Genomic DNA, 18,678 nt, shown 5'->3' with positions numbered 1-18,678 from the left:
GTGAAGATATGAGGAAACTTGAAGTGCAGTACGTTCTGTGACCACCAGATTTTAGTTTAATTGACCATATTTGCCCTTAGTAAATAACACGTTTACACCTAAAATAAGCTGCAAAACTGCTGTTACCTACAATAGTTCAATAAAAAATACTTTTGGAAATATGAACGAGATTGCTCAGATTTTCTGGATCCTTCAATCTCTATTTGCAGGACACTTACAATTGGTTCCAACCATTTTGCCTCTAATAGTCATAAACCCCCACCATATACATTTTTCTCAACCATATGGAATGTTAGCCTCTTGGTCAATGTGTACTTGTAAAGGAACAGAGGTTGGATAAACTAAGCTTTTCCCCCAAATAACTTACTTTCAAAATAATATGCAGATTGCTAAAAACCTAGCCAATAATTCATAGTAAAATACGTGAAAGTGGGTTAAGAGAGAGGCGGAGAAAGGAATACAGTGTAAAAAAGTTATTTAAACCAAAAGCAGTAGATGAAAAGGAGGATAAAGATAGATTAGAAACATTTGTTTAAAAATAATATATTGACATCTTATAGGTGATTTCCAGATTGCTTATTTTTCAATATCAATTAATACAATTATTTAGTATAGATTTTTTTTGTCCTAGCCACAGGCAATCCCAGGCATCACTGTGTTGATATCCACACAAATATAACTACTGCCATTTTACTCAAGAGCCAATGATTTTCTCAGGGGGATAGTTTTCTATTAAGTATGGAACATTAGGAGGAATAATTGTGGATTATTATGAATGTCAACTTTGCACAGGGATTTCCTGGTAGGAGGCAGGCAACCAAATCATTAGAGGCAGCCCTATTACAATACAGTCAAGTAATCTTATGGGAAAATCAAGGCTAGGAAAAAAAGTTAAAGTTAAAATGTGTTCAAAAGCAAAGAATCTAAGCTAAAAAATGACACTACCTGTAATGAGCAAGATATAACTGTGTGGCAAAGACCTACTTTGTTTTTCTAATTGTCTAATAATTCTCCAATAAAATTTTATGGAAAATTTCAAGATACTTAAACATATCGTGTTGCATAAAATAATTATTTAGTGGTTGAATGCCTAATTGGCAGGGAATTCTCACAATAGCTACAGTGACCTATGGGATGGGCATTTCCTGTATTTAATGACGGAATGGCCTGAGTCGTGGGCTTTTAGCTATACAAGACAATCATCAATTGCCAGGAAATGTCTTCCCCTGTGGCCATTATTGCTCAGAAAAGTTCAAAAGCTAACCACTAAACTTTTTTTTTTCCTCCTTTCATTTCCAGATAAGCTGAAAACATTATCATCAAAGGCTAAATAGAAGAATCCAAACATTGATCAAAATTGCAATGAAAAAAAAAGTCTTAATTCCAAGAATAACACGGTTCCATTAAAGAAAGTCAAAACATGTCTATTATGTTAATAATAACTTACCCTGGTTTACAACAAATCGCAACTTCTGTATCGTAGATAGGTTTCCACTAACTCTGTATACACCGTCAGTATCCAAGCCTGCAAGAGTGATGATTAGACAGTCTGTTACAAGGCAAATAAACCATTTATCTTATGATTGGCTAGATCAGTCAGATTGGAAGATTGTGTCAATATGGTCAGTTGCTGACTATATAAAGAATAGCCAACATCATTATTTAACACTGCAACACATGTACGAAATGTAACAGTTTTTTGTTTTTGACTAATTACTTCTCAAAACCCTTAATGCCTCCCAGGTTAAGTCTAGTTTCCCTAAGAATAAAAAAAAAAAATATTGGCTACTGGTTCATCTTTTACAGAAGCAAAGCATTTATAGACAGAGGAGGAAATTTATCAAATGAAAATCAAGTGCTATTCTGGGGCACAGTGATCTCTTATCAATTAGCATTTCACAAAAGATAACACCTGTTTTACCTTAATAAATGTCCTCTAAAGGAAAAAAAAATGTTCTGGTCATGTTAAATGTTAAGTTGTTTAACTTCTTAAACAACATGCTTACTAATACCCGGAGAAGTTTTTCCATTTTTGCAATTAGCTTACATTAGACATTTTTCTATCTTTATAATTTTGCGTACCCATGAACAATATGTATTATTTTTAAAGGAGAGAAAATAATACATTTTAAAGCCATAAAGGTTCGCCAAATTTTATTTATTATGACAAGTTTAAAATTAAAAATTAAAAAAACACCTTTGTCACAGACACACACATTTTGCCATAGATTATCTAAACATGATATACACTACTGCAAAAAATAATTAGAGGGACTTCTATGGAAAGCTGCACATTTTGTTTGTTTGTATATAATTTGCAGAAGTCAGAGGCGAGAAAAGGGTAATTGACACATGGGTTCAAGATTTTTTTGGTGAACATGTGGGTGTGGTCAAATTATCTCCCTCTCCTTTGCATTCCCTTTACATGTTTGCTCTTTTTATATGCTAGACCCAGAGCCAATTCTGGTTGGGTGTAGACCACCCAGGTCCTCAGGAGATAGGCTAGGTGTGCAATGCTAGTCTCTGCCCCTCATGTTCAGTCCCACCTCTATCATGAGGCTCCACCCCTTCATGATCAGCGCAGGTCGGCAAAGCTGGAATGCAAAAGTTAAAAGCTGACAAGCTGACTTAGCACGTTGTCCTTAAACAGCTTGTCAGCATGTAACTGTTGTCTTCAAGCTCTGCTGCCAAGCACTGAATGTGAAAGGGACGGAGCCTAATGAGCAGGGCCTAACTTGAGGGGTGGAGCCTAGTGCTACACACCCTGCCTATCTACAGAGCACCTGGGCGGTCAGCCCAGGCAACCAACCAGGATCTGCTCTGACATTTTTCACTGATGACTGGATGAGAAAAGGTGTGTTCCTGGCTAATTTTCCTTAACTATGGCACAGACATTTTCCCATATCACTAAGCCAGTCAGGTATGGGAAAGCATTATGGGAATGTAGGCTCTAAATATTGTACAGTGCTACTGAATTTGTTGGCGCTACATAAACGAAATAATAATAATAATAAACATGGTACTCTACTCCACATGCCTCCTCTACTATACCTCTGTCCCTTATGAGTAAACATGTGACAGTAGGTGTATATGTAACCTGTGTTAAGGTATATGTTATCTCTGAATATAAGACTGTGTGTTAAGTGACAGTGGGTGGGTGGATTCATGTGAAGAGGTAGGTCAGTAGTGGGTTATTTGTATGGAACTGGGTGGTTAGGAATGTGAGTTAATGGAGTATGGGATTGGAGTTAGACTGGACAGGTAAATGTAACTAGGATGCGATAAGAATGTGATTAGATTGGTGGATCTTATCTCAACTGTAATCGTGTGTCTGATATTTGGTTACCCTCTACATTAGTACCTGGTATGTGAGTCAGGTCCCTCTAAATTACCTGGATCTGTGAGACTGCGTCCTGCTGATTACTCTGCTCTTTATGTGAGCCTCTTCAATCCTAATGATGCTGTTTTATATCACCCACATATACAGGTTCACCAATGAGCTCTAACTATGGTTTGTAACAGTATTGGTTTCTGCATTTATTGTACTGCATTTACATGTAAAGAGGCCTCTTATGCCTTGATGTAGATGTTTAGTTTATGTGGTGTTCTTTATGGCTAGTAATAAAGTCTGTTAGAATAATCCAGATATCTAAAGGCAAATGTACAAATTTTCCCATATACCAGCTCTGAAAAATTGTGTTTTTACAACTATCCCAGCATTCAATTAAAGGGACTATATAGTCACCAAAAGAACTTTAGCTTAATGAAGCAGTTTTGGTGTATATATCATGTCCCTGCAGTCTTTCCCGCAAATCTATGTTCGGGAAAGTTTTGCCGAACATAGATTAGCAAACTAGCGACTAGGGCTTATTTTCAGGGTAGGGCTCATATTACAAGCATCCCCCGAAAGTAAGTTACGGCTTATTTTCGGGGATGTCTTATTGTCGGGGAAAAATTGTAGTATTATCAGCCCAAGTACATAGAACCAAAACAAAAAATTACCTGCACACTATAGCAAATCTGTGTGAGCAATTAAATGACAGAGGTTTTTGGAATTAATGCAATATCTATTAAATGATTTGGTTTTGTATTGCTTTATTTGGGCTGATAAATACTACAGCCATTGCTGCTGCCCACTCTGTATTAAGGGTTAAGTAGTTTTCAGGGATTCATAACAATTCCTCTTTTGGTCTCTTTACAGATTTTGCCTCTTACCGGAAAGCAGCGAGGGTAATTGTTAGTATAGGATTGCCTTGATGTGACATGTGAGCTTACACTTTAAAGGGACACTATAGTCACCAAAACAACTTTAGCTTAATGAAGCAGTTTTGTTGTATAGATCATGTCCCTGCAGTCTCACTGCTCAATTCTCTGCCATTTAGGAGTTAAATCACTTTGTTTAGGAAGCCTAGTCACACCTCCCTGCATGTGACTAGCACAGCCTTCCTAAACACTTCATGTAAAGAGTAATCTAAAGTGTATCCTTCCTTTATAGCAGGTTCTGTTTAATTAAGATTTTCTTATCCCCTGCTATGGTAATAGCTTGCTAGACCCTGCAAGAGCTTCCTGTATTATTAAAGTTAAATTTACATAGAAAGATATACAATTGTTTAAGGTAAATAAACAATATAAAGTGAAACCAGTTTTTTTTTTTCATGCAGGCTGTGTCAACCAGATTCAGGGGAGGTGTGGCAAGGGCTGCATAAACAGAACCAAAGTAATTTAACTCCTAAATAGCAGTGAACTGAGCAGTGAAACCTGAGAAGCATGATCTATACACTAAAACTGCTTCCTCAAGCTAAAGTTGTTTAGGTGACTATAGTGTTCCTTTAAATCTATTCAAATGAGCACAGGACATATTTATCTTTTCATCCAATTGACTGCTGTTTTGTGAAGTTTTTTTTGTATACTAATTAATGGATTATGATATAAGTGTAGCAATGTCCAAACATAAAATTCCCAGTTTTACCCTTTTGGTACTCTTCAGCATGGCACCGATTGAGATTCAATGTTAAGTAGAAAACTCTCTGATAGCACACCAAGAATTAAGGGCTGCTGAATTTGAGCATATTTAAAGGGAACATGTAGGCTAAGGATACAAAAGTGTACCCTATAGTGCCCCCTGCAGTGCACCTCCCCAATGGTGTTTTAGCTGATGTTGGATGTCCTCATTTAGAGCATAACAAACCGGAAGCACTTCTAGTGGTAGTCTGGTAGACAGCCACTAGTGGTGGAGTTATTGTAATATAATTTTGCAGTTTCTCGATAACTGCAATAATTACAATTGCAAGATTAAACTGACAGGGACAGTGCCCCCAGACCACATTAATGAGCTGAAGTGATCTGGGTGCCTATAGTGCCCCTTACACAATATATATATATTACTGTATGTTGATGGTGCGTTACGTTGTATTTGTGAAAATGTAAACAAACAATTACTGTTATATTTTGTAATTGTTTTTATATACCACAACTGTTTATTACATTTTATTACTCTTTATATACCAATATCATCTGCTAAGAAAATAAATAGTTTTAAAATAAATTATAAACAAATCTTTGTTTTGATAAAATCTCTGTAAAATATCATACATTTATTTGTAGAACATTATTTAAACATGCCATGTATTTAAACACAAAGCTTAAATCTAACTATTTGCGCCAATAATTCCTTTAGTTTATCCCTCATTTCCTGTCCCACAATACATATTCTAAGAATCTCAATATGGGATTTATTTCACCATCGCCAAAAGGAATAAAGGCACAGATATTCAATATAAACAGCGGCCACCTAACAGCTATATAAAATATTTCTTCTGAATAGATCACTGCTACGATTTTTTTATTGACGTGTTTATTTTAGTACAGTGATTTCTTATTTTAATGTAAGCAATTTATGGCTGTATATGATGTCTGTCTAGCTATCTAGTTAGCTAGTTGTTTTAATGGAAAAGTTAAAAACATAAACACATAACCTTCAAGGATTGTTGCTAATTTCTATCAACCTATAAACTTTCATTGTGTGCCTAGAACAGATCAAAGGGGATTTGTAACTTTGATCTGTCCAGATCAAAGCATTTACATATACAGATTTATGCATTTGTATTCCATTTTCACAATTTTTCGGGTTGGGTTACACTCAAAGTAAAATATAAAATATACGAAACAAATATAAACTCTAGCCTGTGTTCAGATTGAGTTTATTTTGCATGTTAAATGATTGTATTGGGCTATTTGAGACTGTTGATGGAAATTATATTTTGAGAATTGCAAAAGAATAGTAACCATGAAAATGGCTTACAAATTATTCCTACTTCTCTGGAGCAAGCAGACCACGCCACTTAAATAATGATTTTTTATAAAGTGAAGAGGTCTTAGAGTACAAGCAAATGGGATTATGCATGGATCCAGGAGGCCCAGGTAAACACTTCGATGTTTGTTAGTTTGGCTATAAAATGCATAATCTAATTAAAATGTTGCCATATGGTTATTGAAACATGGGCAACGGTGAAAAAGAAAGAAGTAGCTGCACCATTGTTGGAATTTGTGCATAGTTAACAAAAACTCTCATTAAGCTTCTTGGACGTGGACATCTCCATACATGTCAACCTTCTTTGCCCACCTACTGGGCTGGAGGTGGGTAGGGAAGAGAGAAGGCACATCCGCACCTGTGACAGGGGCAGGTCCGCACATGAAAGAGGCAGGTCTACCCATAAATGAGAAAGGCCAGCCCATAAGGAGGTTGTCCAGGCTGACTGACAGCCAGCCTGCAGTCTGTGCACGGTGCTAGTGCCAGCAGATTCCAAAATGTGATAGAGATCCCTGGGACATATTCTGCTGGGACTGCACCCCATAGTGAGGGAATGTTTGCACATATCCATCTGCATGACTTAATGTTTTTTACTCCTGTAATGTTTATCGATCTAACTGAATAACACTTATCGTTTAAAATAAATTGAGATTACTTGTTATCTGGTCAACATTTCCCCTAGGGCCCCCTAGGGCGCATGTTTTCCATTTACAATTGTTTTTTCCACCTATGAATTGTCATAATATGTGGGGTTAACAAGGAGTTTGGATATTTGTGTTTACTTTTTATTTCAGTAAGTCAATTATCTCAAAAGAATCTAAGAAAAATCTTTAATATTAACTTTCAAATAGGGTATGCATGCTTAATTTGGATATAGCAACCGATATGAATATAATTACATTTTTATTGTAAGCTGCCAGAATTTGCAATCACAAAAAACGTCGGGTTTATCAACGAAAATGGGAATTGAAGATACTTTGCAAACAAACAAAACAACACATTTTAGATGAAAAAAAACTAAATTGTAAAATAGCTGAGTTGTTTCAATTCAGTTATTATGGCCTAATATTCTTCTTTCAGTTCTGCACAATCCTCACTTCAGTGTATAATGCAAGTCTGTGATTTAAAAAAAAATAATACAACACATGATAGAACAGGTATTTAAGTCCAAAGCAGACCAGTAAAAAAATATATGACTTTCTTGTAATATATTGAAGACAGATAGAATAGATTTTCAAATGAGTTATATACAATATGGAGACAACAAAACACATGGAAATATAACTCAAGTTTTAGCATTCACAAGTCATAACTCTTGCCTTGCAAAACTTTGAAAACTTAGCCAAACCAAACCAATGCAAATTGTTGGATTTGGGCACCGACTTCATAACCACATTCTCTTAGCTGGATCACAAACATATTATTTTAGAAACACAATTAAGCCAAGTGTAATTTAGAATAGACAACCGTCTTTAAAGTTTTTAAGTTGTGATTCTCTTAACGTTATTCAAATAAAACAACTTTAAAGACACCTTTGTCTAAAAAAATGAAATCCCCTCCAAAAGGGCAAAGCAATGACATTCAGCTGAGATGCATGATACAAAGAAAATAATATATTGCAAATGTGACCACATCTGTCTCAGACTATTAGGAATTGACGAACACTTCTGCTGTTCATGGTCCAATACCAATCTGGCACCAAAATGAAATACCTATTAAACCCCTTAAGGTGGACTGAGTTCAAAGAAGTCGATAATGACATCCAAGGTCTGTAATAGCAACTTATGTGGAGAAATGTTTTATTTTTACTGTAAAACATTGACATCCCAGTTTCAAATTCAGTATGTGGAACTGTTAATTTAATACTTTAGATACGTGATCACAGACCCATTTCACCAAACCTAAACTAAAATATAAGACCTTCAAATTTTGTAGGCTAAAGTGCAATGTGAAATATATATTTTTTTTAAATGCACAAACTAGTCTGTTCTGTCAATTTTTATTCGGTGTATTTTTTTTTATTCATATATTAAATTGTAGGAATTATAATTTGTGTTTAAAAATATATGTGATGTTAAGGACTATGCAAGATGCAGTGGAACTAGTATTCAGTAAATGTAGCATGTGAAATATTTTGTGCATATCCTTGATGTATTTTACTGTATTAGAGTAGAGTAATATAAAATAGTTTTGTAACAGTCCTTAGTAACACAGTATTGTTGGAATGTGTTATGTAACTCTGATATGTCTGCTGGTTTAACTGATCCACTTCGAAAATATAATCTTCAAATTATTGGGCACCCCAACAGTGATGCTAGTGTATCCTCAAAGAAACACAATATCATTGTAAATCCATTTGTAATGATGAGATTCATTAAAGGGTAATTCTACGTAACATAACCATTACATCTTAGTGCAGTCTCAGGGTGACGTGCCCTGGTTCAAATAATTTAAGAGCAGTTTAATTTTTAAAAAAATGAGGTGTTACCCTAATACCCAAGGAAGCCTCCTCCTACCACGTTACCAAAGTCAATTTTGTCTATCCTGGCGGAAGCGTTAGCCTGACAGCTCTGAAGAAGGCGGTCTTGGTGCCAAGGAGAGCTCTGTTGTTTTGTCAAACTACTCCTAAACAGTTCGAAAACGAAATGGGGGATTGCTCCCATGGACTCTTGACTCCCACAATTGTTATAGTGATGTGTAGAGTTAATATTGCTTACATTTAAATTTTTATGTAAGGGATGCAGTGATATACTCTACAAAGTAATTCCACATCCATTCATATAATATCGCTTCAGAAATTTAATGGAACGTTTGTATGGCAATGTTTTGAGAAGCAACCAGTTCTATAGACATGCTAGAAGTGTGGATTAATGTACAACGTGTATACCTCATTTTAAAATAAATATTAGATAACAGTGTACTTCTTGTGTTCAGCTTGAGGATTGTTTTGTTTAATCTGAAGTAGGGGAGGTCGGTAAAGTACCTCCAAATGTATGTCCTTTTATGGCCCCTCTCATCTCCATCCTATATAAATATTACAATATTTATAATTTATTATCCTGTTTCAACAGATCAGTATATTTGTCTGTATTTCTGCATTTCATAAGTTATTCAAAACTGTCATCTCCTGTATTAACACTTTTCTACATTATATCATTATAACAAATAATTATAACAATCTGAATCGTGTAGGATATCACTAATAAATTCTAATTTTTTTAACAGTGGGTGACCTAAAAGCCAACATAGATGCATTACCAAATGTTCAAATCTATATATATATATATATATATATCAATTCTAATTGTCTGATGCACACATTTATGCTAGGATTTTAAAATAAATAGTATTATATAAATCACATTTTCATCTTCATTATTACCTGCTGTATCCACCCAAACATCGTAGGCATCAATATCATTTTAAACACGCACCTCCCCAACATCTGTTGTCTGAAATGGATAGATATATGGGACCAGATGCAGAACAGCTGTTGAATCCCTTTGGCTCTAACACACATTTTCATTTTTTTATCACAACATGTATCCTTTTTAATATCAAAGGCACACAAAAAGTGCAGCCAGGTTCCTTACACTACAATTGTCAACACAGGCATATGCCGTAGGGTAGATAGAGGGTGTATGTATGTGTGTATGGGGGTTCCTGCTGTCAACTAAATAAAACAAAGTTAAAATGATCATATACTACTGAGCCTCTCAAAAGAATTTGGAATCCTAATCAGTATTCTCATATCACTTAATTACAAATGGTACATTGAGATGTACTATATGATAATTAAACTGAAACAAAAAATTATTTTTAAGGTTATATTGTTTTTATGCTCGAAATGATTTTAAGGAAAAATAAAGTGACATACTTGTACGTAATAAAGTATATAATTATTTTGTAGAAGCCCCCATCTACTTGAATTAAGTGTATTGCTCTAATGGCCACCATTGGCCCCCATCTATGCACCATTACACATTTCATTCATCAAGCTGGTTGGGAAAAAAATCATCAGATATGAAAAAATTTCATCTATTGTAACAGCTAGTCATTTCTTCTATAAATCAGAAAAAAAATCTTTAAGACTGAACATTTTATGATATTTTTTTTACTTCTTGAATTTTTTTTAATTAATCTCTATGATTATGAAACTGGTGAAACATTTTTATATGTAACTATGTGGGTGTCAGTGGAAAATTCTCTTCTGGAATTTAGAAGTTCATAAACAGTTTCTAGAACTGTAGGCCAGGAGTATTCAAATAATAATGGTGGGTGGTCACCTTTTAATAAAACAAATACTGTTTAAGGTGTACCTACCGAGAGACATAATTTGTTGCTATGACAATATATAACAGCATACTGCTCAATAAATGTTGATGGATAAGTGTCAGTTGGTTCAGAACACATGTAAAGATATAAGGATTTTATTGAGACTGGATGAAGAGAACAGCTAATTATGAGGGAAGGTTCAGAAACCAATAAGAGCTGTACTTGAATTATATCATCAATTACATGCTGTTTTTAGGCATTGTACAACATAGTGAGTTGTGTTTAGGTTCAGTTTCTGGATACTGAGATCATTAACTTGTTGTTAGCCTTTTTCCCCCCTCTCTATGTAGACAGCAGGTTAGTTAGACAACATAATAATTACATAGTCCATAATAACCCAAGCATGTAAGCCAATAGCCATCAATACTCATGCCCATTAACCCCTTAAGGACACATGACATGTGTGACATGTCATGATTCCCTTTTATTCCAGAAGTTTGGTCCTTAAGGGGTTAAAAGTCTATTACAATGGGTTGTTCTAGCTATTTTGAATGGCAATAGTAAAGCCAAGACAGATGGAAAACATACCTCATTGATGATTGAAGGGGTATGAATATAAAAAATAAAAAAAAATATATATATAAGTATATATATAGTGTTATTTACACACTGCAACGATTGTTCAATGTACAAATACACAAGTAGTTGGTAATCAAAGACAAAGTTTGACAACTGACACCTCCCTTCTTTAGATAGTACCTGCTCCCTCTAAAAAGGACCTTTCCTTTTGGGCACTGATAGCAATGTAAGGTCTGCCCACAACCTGCCCTGATTTTATAGCTCCCAATATTGGGAGGCATGGTGGAGTGCAGTGCAAAAATGAAATGCATATCTAGTATGTTTCCCTTAAAAAGTGCATATTTACTATGCAGCGTATTGACATTTTAGTCAACTGTTTGAATCAAAGGAATCTTCATGCTGTCCAATTAAGTAAATTCTGGAAACTTATCGGAACACTATCCTAACAGTTATATGTTTTTATATAGCATTGCTTGATACAGCAATATATAAATCTTAGTTTGGAGTCTGAAATTTACCTTGTCAAAATCAGGGTCAATTAGAACCATACCTCTTAAATGAAACCATATGAAGAGTCCAAAACAAGAGGGACCACATCTCAGATCTTCAGCTTCTTCACAAAAGTTGTAGCTCTACAGCAGGTTGAGGTAATGCTTCATGACACTTTATTTGATGAATTTTAGGGCTTCCATGAGGTTAACACAGGTGTCATGCCTTCAAGACAATTGTTGTGGTGGATTGCATAAAAAAAAGCTATTAAAAAAACCCTTTCTAGCTATATTACTATAAGGACAATAAACTGTACTTGATGTTCCCATTTTATTATTATTATTATTATTGCAATTTATATAGCGCCAACAGATTCCGTAGCGCTTTACAATATTATGAGAAGGGATTTAACTATAAATAGGACAATTACAAATAAACTTACAGGAACAATAGGTTGAAGAGGACCCTGCTCGATCGAGCTTACATTCTATAGGAGGTGGGGTGTAAAACACATTAGGACAGGAATTTGCAATCAAATAAGGTGGACTGCCCTTTAGGAGAGGGCAAGAGACAGGTATGTGAGGTAAGGGTTAGTCTTGGAGGCCATATGCTTTCCTAAAGAGATGGGTTTTAAGGCACTTCTTAAAAGATGCAAGACTAGGGGAGAGTCTGATGGCGGTAGGCAGGCTATTCCATAGGAAGGGAGCCGCCCGCGAGAAGTCCTGCAAGCGCGAGTTGGCCGTACGAGTGCGGACAACGGACAGGAGGTGGTCACGGGCAGAGCGGAGAGACCGAGAAGGGACATACCTATGGATCTGTGAGGAGATATAAGAGGGGCTAGAGTTGTTCAGTGCTTTATAGGTGTGAGTTAGTACCTTGAATTGACTCCTATAGCATACAGGAAGCCAATGTAAGGACTGGCAGAGGGGTGAGGTGTGAGAGAAACGACTAGAGAGGAAAATCAGTCTAGCAGCAGCGTTCATTATGGACTGTAGGGGTGCAGTACGGCTTTTGGGAAGACCAATCAGGAGAGGGTTACAGTAATCCATGCGGGAAATTACTAGAGCATGGACAAGCTCCTTGGTAGTATCTGGTGCAAGAAAGGGGCGGATGCGGGCTATGTTTTTAAGATGGAATCTACAGGATTTTGCAACATGCTGGATGTGAGGCTCAAAGGTGAGACCAGAGTCAAGTATGACGCCAAGACAGCGCGCTTGCAAGGATGGACTGATGTTGGTACCACAAACTTGAAGGGAGAGTGAAAGAGGAGGATCAGTATTAGGAGGAGGAAAGACAAGGAGCTCAGTTTTTGAGAGATTAAGTTTCAGAAAGCGGGAGGACATCCAGTCAGAGATGGAAGAGAGGCAAGCAGTGACACGTTGCAGGACGGCAGGGGAGAGGTCCGGGGAGGAGAAATATAGCTGGGTGTCATCAGCGTACAGGTGGTAGTGGAATCCAAAAGAGGTAATAAGTTTGCCAAGAGAGGCAGTATAAAGAGAAAATAGAAGTGGACCAAGGACGGAGCCTTGGGGGACTCCAACCGAGACAGGGCGAGGGGAGGAGGTATCATTAGAAAAGGAGACACTGAATGAGCGTTGGGAGAGATAAGAGGAAAACCACGAGAGGACAGAGTCACAGAGACCAAGCAATTGAAAAGTTTGAAGAAGGAGAGCATGATCAACGGTGTCAAAGGCTGCTATCAAACAAACAAATATAAACAGTTTATATATGCACCAAGTATTTCTATAACCGTACCTTATCTTTGCCGAACAAGACCTTGAATTTTGAATGCTGTAAATCTGTAGTAATATATGTAATGCGTTTTAAATATATTTTTAGTAATTGTGGTTACTTTTGTTTAACACCATTTTTTTGGCATTGGTCAAAAACATATTTTAAGATAAAATTCAATGAGAATTAAAAGAAATCCTGTTTTTTTTATGTGGCGTATCAAGTATTTTCTTTTAAGGGATATTTTGTATATGATATTTATCATTTTTATTATATTTATCTCATGTCTTAATAATTTAACAAAGTGACTTCATTGTCCCCTCCTGGTTATTGTGTCAAATCTTCTAATCGTATTGAGATTGAGGAATGTGGGAAAATAGATTTGGGAAAAAGCATGTTTATCCCCATTACATTGGGATTGGGATTTTTGGCTTCACATGAATCGCAGTCATCACATTTCAGTCAGGCTCTTTTTGTAAAGTGATCCTTCCTAAACAGTTCTTTGACTCATCAAGGGATTAGACACAATGCCATTCGATGGCTAGTTAAACACTTACAAGCAAAACTAATACAAGGTAACAGGACAAATGTCTTGAAATTCATGCAAATATATTGTTTTGCAAAGCACCTATTTCATTTAAACCTAAAAACATAGACTATTGTTTCTTGAATTTCTACCAACTAAACATTTTATGCATAAAGATTATTGAGATATCTAGAAAGAGCACCGATTGTACGGATTGTATAATCTGCAAACAGATATATATCGAAAGTCTCTAATTGGATCTAGTGATTCTTGTTCCTCTATTTTTTTGCATGTTCTGTTAGTCATGAAATAAGTGAAGTATGTATATATTAATTAAGTGTGGGCAGGGTCTGCAGCTTTCTTCTTGTGAGAAAAATCTTGTGTTTGCTGTGAATGTTTGCATTTTATGAAGAATTCCCATGAAATGTTAGAGAGCAAATTTTCTCGTGACTGATTGTTTGCGACTTGGGAATTAACTTTTTTTTTCTTTGTGGACTTCTGTTACCGCATTCTTATTATATCAAGATGAAGATAAAACATTTAACAACTTAAAAAAAAGAAACAAAATAATAACACAAAATAACAAAAATAAGTAAATTATAAAAGTAATTTGTGCAAACTCCAGCTGGAATTAAAACGTGCCATTTGTTTATGCTTGTATTTAGAATTATTTGTAACTGTTTGTTTTTGACTGACTTTTGCGAGCCTCTTACTAGCCATAACAATGCTTATTAAAAATGAGTCACAGTCATTCAGGTGTGCCAAAAGGCAAACAAAATTAACAAGTGAGCGAGAATACGAATTTAGTGCCTGTTCAGGTTTTAAGTTTTTGATTTTTTTTTTTTTATATAAATTCTTTATTTATGAAGAGTTCAGATTTTTTTTTTTTTTTGGGGGGGGGGGGGGGGGTAGGGGTACAGAAGAGAAAAAGGAGGGGGTTGTCAATAACGGTTTGTATCATACATTATTTGCAGTGGTTGTTCTTGTTGTTCGAAATACAATACAACTGTTTATAGAGTTCGTTTTTGGGCGTTTGTTCATTGGCCCAGTGTTACAATTGTGTTCGTATCGTCTTTTCCTTGTCTAATGGTTGGGGTGGGGTACAAAAAGAAAAGAAGGGGGGGGATAAGATATCCTAATATTTTGTCCTTGTGTCGTTGCACTGATGTCGTATTCTCTTACTGATTTGTGGGTCGGGTTTGTCTGGCATCTGGTGTGTGTGTGAGTTTGTGGGGGATTAGCTTAGGAAATTGGGTTGTAGCACTTCTCTGTAGTGTCTGTGGGTTTTGGAGGGTTTGGGTTGGGGGGTGTGAGTCTGATGTTTGTTTGTCACTGCGTCTGTGGTGGGTTTGTGTAGCCTTTTGGAAGGTTGTGCGTGTAATCGTATGTGGTAACGGTTGATCGTGTGTGTGTGGGTGTTGGTTCTTGTTGGAGTTTCGATTCGAGGTGTTTTGAGGTGTCATTGTGTGTCCTGTGGGATGGGTCTTTTTGTTCTGATCTCCCCTGGTTAGTGGGAGGGTGTTTGTTGTGTAGTGGTCCTCCTCGTGAGTTCACCTTCTCTTCCTTTCTTGTGTGTGGGCTCGGGGTGAGTGCACCCCTGGTTATTGTCTTTGCGGTTTCGGGTGTAGGTCTTTATCAATTAAGCACTCTCCGTAGGGGGGGTTTGTGAGCTTTGTGAGTGGTGGGTTAGGTTGTGTTTTGAAGGTGGTGTTGTGGGGGGACCTTGTCTGGTGGTGGGTGCGTGTGTTTTGCCAACGGGTGGGGATTGTTCCCTTCTTATTTCTTATGGCAGGGTTGGGAATTCATAGAACCAGGGATCCCAGATCTTGTTGAAGTGTTTTGTAGTGTCATGGATTAAAGCGGACATTTCGTCCATTTTTATAGTGTCTTTGATTTTCCGCTTAATTGTGTCCATTGTTGGGGTATCCGGGCTACCCCATTTTTCTGCGATTGCTCTTCTAGTGGCCAGAGCTATTTTGGCGATGAGTTTGTTTTGGGCCCGTGGTGTGTCTGCCAAGGGTTTGGACAGGAGCCATATTCATGGGTCCAGCGGGATGTTAGTGTGTAAGATCTGTGAAATCATAGTGACAATTTGGTGCCATAGTTGTGCTGTGTGGGGGCATTCCCACCACATGTGAAGGTACGTTCCCTTCTGTCCGCAGCCCTTCCAGCATGAGTCGTTGTCTGACCTGCCCATCTGCTTGAGTCTTAAGGGGGTGAGGTACCACCTCATGAGGGTCTTATAAGCTTGCTCTTTATGGTTAACGCAAATTGAGATGGTAGCTATAGCTTCCCAAATGTCGGCCCAGTCTGATGGGTCTTCTGCCGGGCCTATGTCCCTCTCCCAAGCCGACACGTATGTGAGTGCTCCATCTTTAGTGTGTTGTATTATGTGTGAGTATATCTCTGAGATTTGGCCTTTACGTGCTGGGGTTTGTAGGCATTGTTTTTCAAAGAGTGTCTGCTTTCTGGTCCCTCCCTGAGTTATTGTCGGGGTTTCTAGAAAGCTTTTTATTTGTATGTGGCGAAACATGTCGAAGGTGCGAAAAGGAGTGTTTTGTGGGAGTTCTGCGAATGGGATCGGACGGCCGTCTTTGTAAAAGTGTTGTAGTCTTGTAAGGTCATTATCTTCGAAGCGGATAAAGTCTTTGGGCGTCATGCCCGGTAGGAATTGAGTGTTCCGGAGTATAGGGGTTAGCGGGGAAATTTGGGTTGTCAGGCCATGTTTGTGTACGATTTTATCCCAGACCTTTATAGTATTTAGGATTGCGGGTGATGTTTGAGGTAGGGGGGGTCTCACTGGTTTGGGCAGCCATATATACATGGAGGGGAAATCCCTGCCAAAGATATTGTGTTCCAGGTCGACCCATCTCTTTGCCCCTGGTGGAACGTGCCAGTTCTGTGCTTGTGCCAGCTGTGCAGCCTGATAATAATGAGTGAGGTGCGGGAGGCCCAGACCTCCCTGTTTGTTGGGTACATATAGGGTCTGTCTTTTTATTCTAGCGCGTCTGTTGGCCCATATAAATTTATCGATCTTTGACTGCAGCTGTTTGAAGTCTGTGGGGCGTATTGGGATCGGAAGAGTTTGGAATAGGTATAAAAGTCGTGGTAGGGCGTTCATCTTGACAGACGCCAACCGTCCTAGCCAGGATATCGGCATGTCTTGCCATCTTTCTATGTCGCGGGTGATGTTTTGGATTGTAGGTGTGTAGTTCAGGTCATAGCAAAGTGAAAGATCTGCCGGGATGGTTATACCCAGGTATTTAATGTGATCGAGAGTAAGGTCGAATGGATATATGTTGTGTATAGCTGTTTTAGTGGTGGGGTCTATGTGTATTGGTAGTACCTCCGTTTTGTTAATGTTGAGTTTATATCCCGAGACCCTGGCGTAGGCTTGCAGGGCGTCCAAGAGTGGTGGTAGAGATGTGACCGGTTCTGTGATTGTTAGGAGCAGGTCGTCTGCGTACGCCGCCGTTTTGTATTCTTCCCCACGTATTGTCATTCCTTTTATATCCCTATGAAGTCTGAGGATTTGTAGGAGTGGTTCTAGGGACAAAGCAAAAAGCACTGGGGAAAGTGGGCATCCCTGGCGAGTACCGTTATGGATTGTGAAGGTTGGAGGGCGTGTGAGTGGGAGGAGGAGGTGTGCTTGTGGTGAGGCATAAAGCACGTGCAGGGCATTCATGAATTTTTGTGGGAGTCCGAATTTTTCTAATGTGGCGAATAGGAAGGGCCATAGGAGCCTATCAAATGCCTTTTCGGCGTCTAGTGATAGGAACAGGGCTGGGGTGTGTGTCTTGTGGGCTGACCAGATGAGGTTGTATGTCCGTCTCGTGTTGTCACTTGCCTGTCGTGTCGGTATGAAGCCCACTTGATCTGGGTTTATTAGTGTGGTTAGGTTGGGGCTTAGGCGGTCTGCCAGGATTTTGGTGAATATTTGAATATCCACATTTAGGAGTGAGATTGGTCGGTAATGTCCAGGGTCGAGATTAGTTTTGTTGGGCTTAGGTAGGAGGCATATATTCGCCTGTAGGATTTCATTCGGCAGTTGGTCTCCCTGTAGTATGGTGTTATATAATGTGCACAGGTGTGGTATTAGATTGGGTGCGAATGTCTTGTAATATAGCCCAGTGAACCCATCTGGTCCTGGGCTTTTGTTGGGCTTTAGCTCTTTTATCGTTCTTGCGAGTTCTTCTGGTGTTATGGGGTTGGCTAGGGTCTGTGCCGCTTCTGTGGCTAGGGAGGGTAGTGGTATTTGGGCTAGGTATTGGTCTATTAGTGTTTTGGTCAGCGTTGGGTGGTGTCGTGTTTCTGGGGAGTGGTCGTATAGGGTTCTGAAGTATTCTTGAAAGACTCTGTCGATTTTGTCTGGGTCCTCTGTGGTGTCCCCACTTGGGGTTGTTATTTTATGTATTTGTTTGTGTTCGTTTCTTTTTTTGAGTCTGCGGGCGAGTAGTGTGTCGGCTTTGTTAGCTTTGTCGTAGTATAATTGTTTTGTCCAGAGTATCGCTTTGGCCGAGTCTTTCGCCATGTGTTCTTTTATCTCTGTCTGGCATTTTTTAATTTGTTCGTTGAGTTCTTGTGTTGGGTCTATTTTGTGTTTGGCCTCCAGGGTTCGTAGGGTCTGTAATGTTTGTTCGAGATGGGCTACCTGCTTTTTTTGTGTATTGTTGCTTGGTTAATTAAGGCTCCTCTGATTACAGCTTTGTGTGCCACCCATAGATTTCCTTCGGAGCTTGCTGTGCCTTTGTTGATTTGGAAGTATTCC

General features: G+C 38.0%; 1 protein-coding gene across 1 annotated transcript in view; it reads right to left on the bottom strand.

Annotated features, from left to right (window-relative positions):
• ARHGAP15 (Rho GTPase activating protein 15) overlaps positions 1-18,678 on the bottom strand; it is a 473,358-nt gene that overhangs the window by 141,016 nt on the left and 313,664 nt on the right. The window contains exon 12 of the mRNA XM_063429376.1: positions 1,448-1,525. Coding sequence (XP_063285446.1) covers positions 1,448-1,525 — 78 coding nt within the window. The remainder of the gene's footprint in view (positions 1-1,447; positions 1,526-18,678) is intronic.

Source organism: Pelobates fuscus, chromosome 8 (assembly GCF_036172605.1).
Source record: "Pelobates fuscus isolate aPelFus1 chromosome 8, aPelFus1.pri, whole genome shotgun sequence".
Taxonomy (NCBI): domain Eukaryota; kingdom Metazoa; phylum Chordata; class Amphibia; order Anura; family Pelobatidae; genus Pelobates; species Pelobates fuscus.
This window is presented reverse-complemented; position numbering and strand designations above follow the sequence as displayed.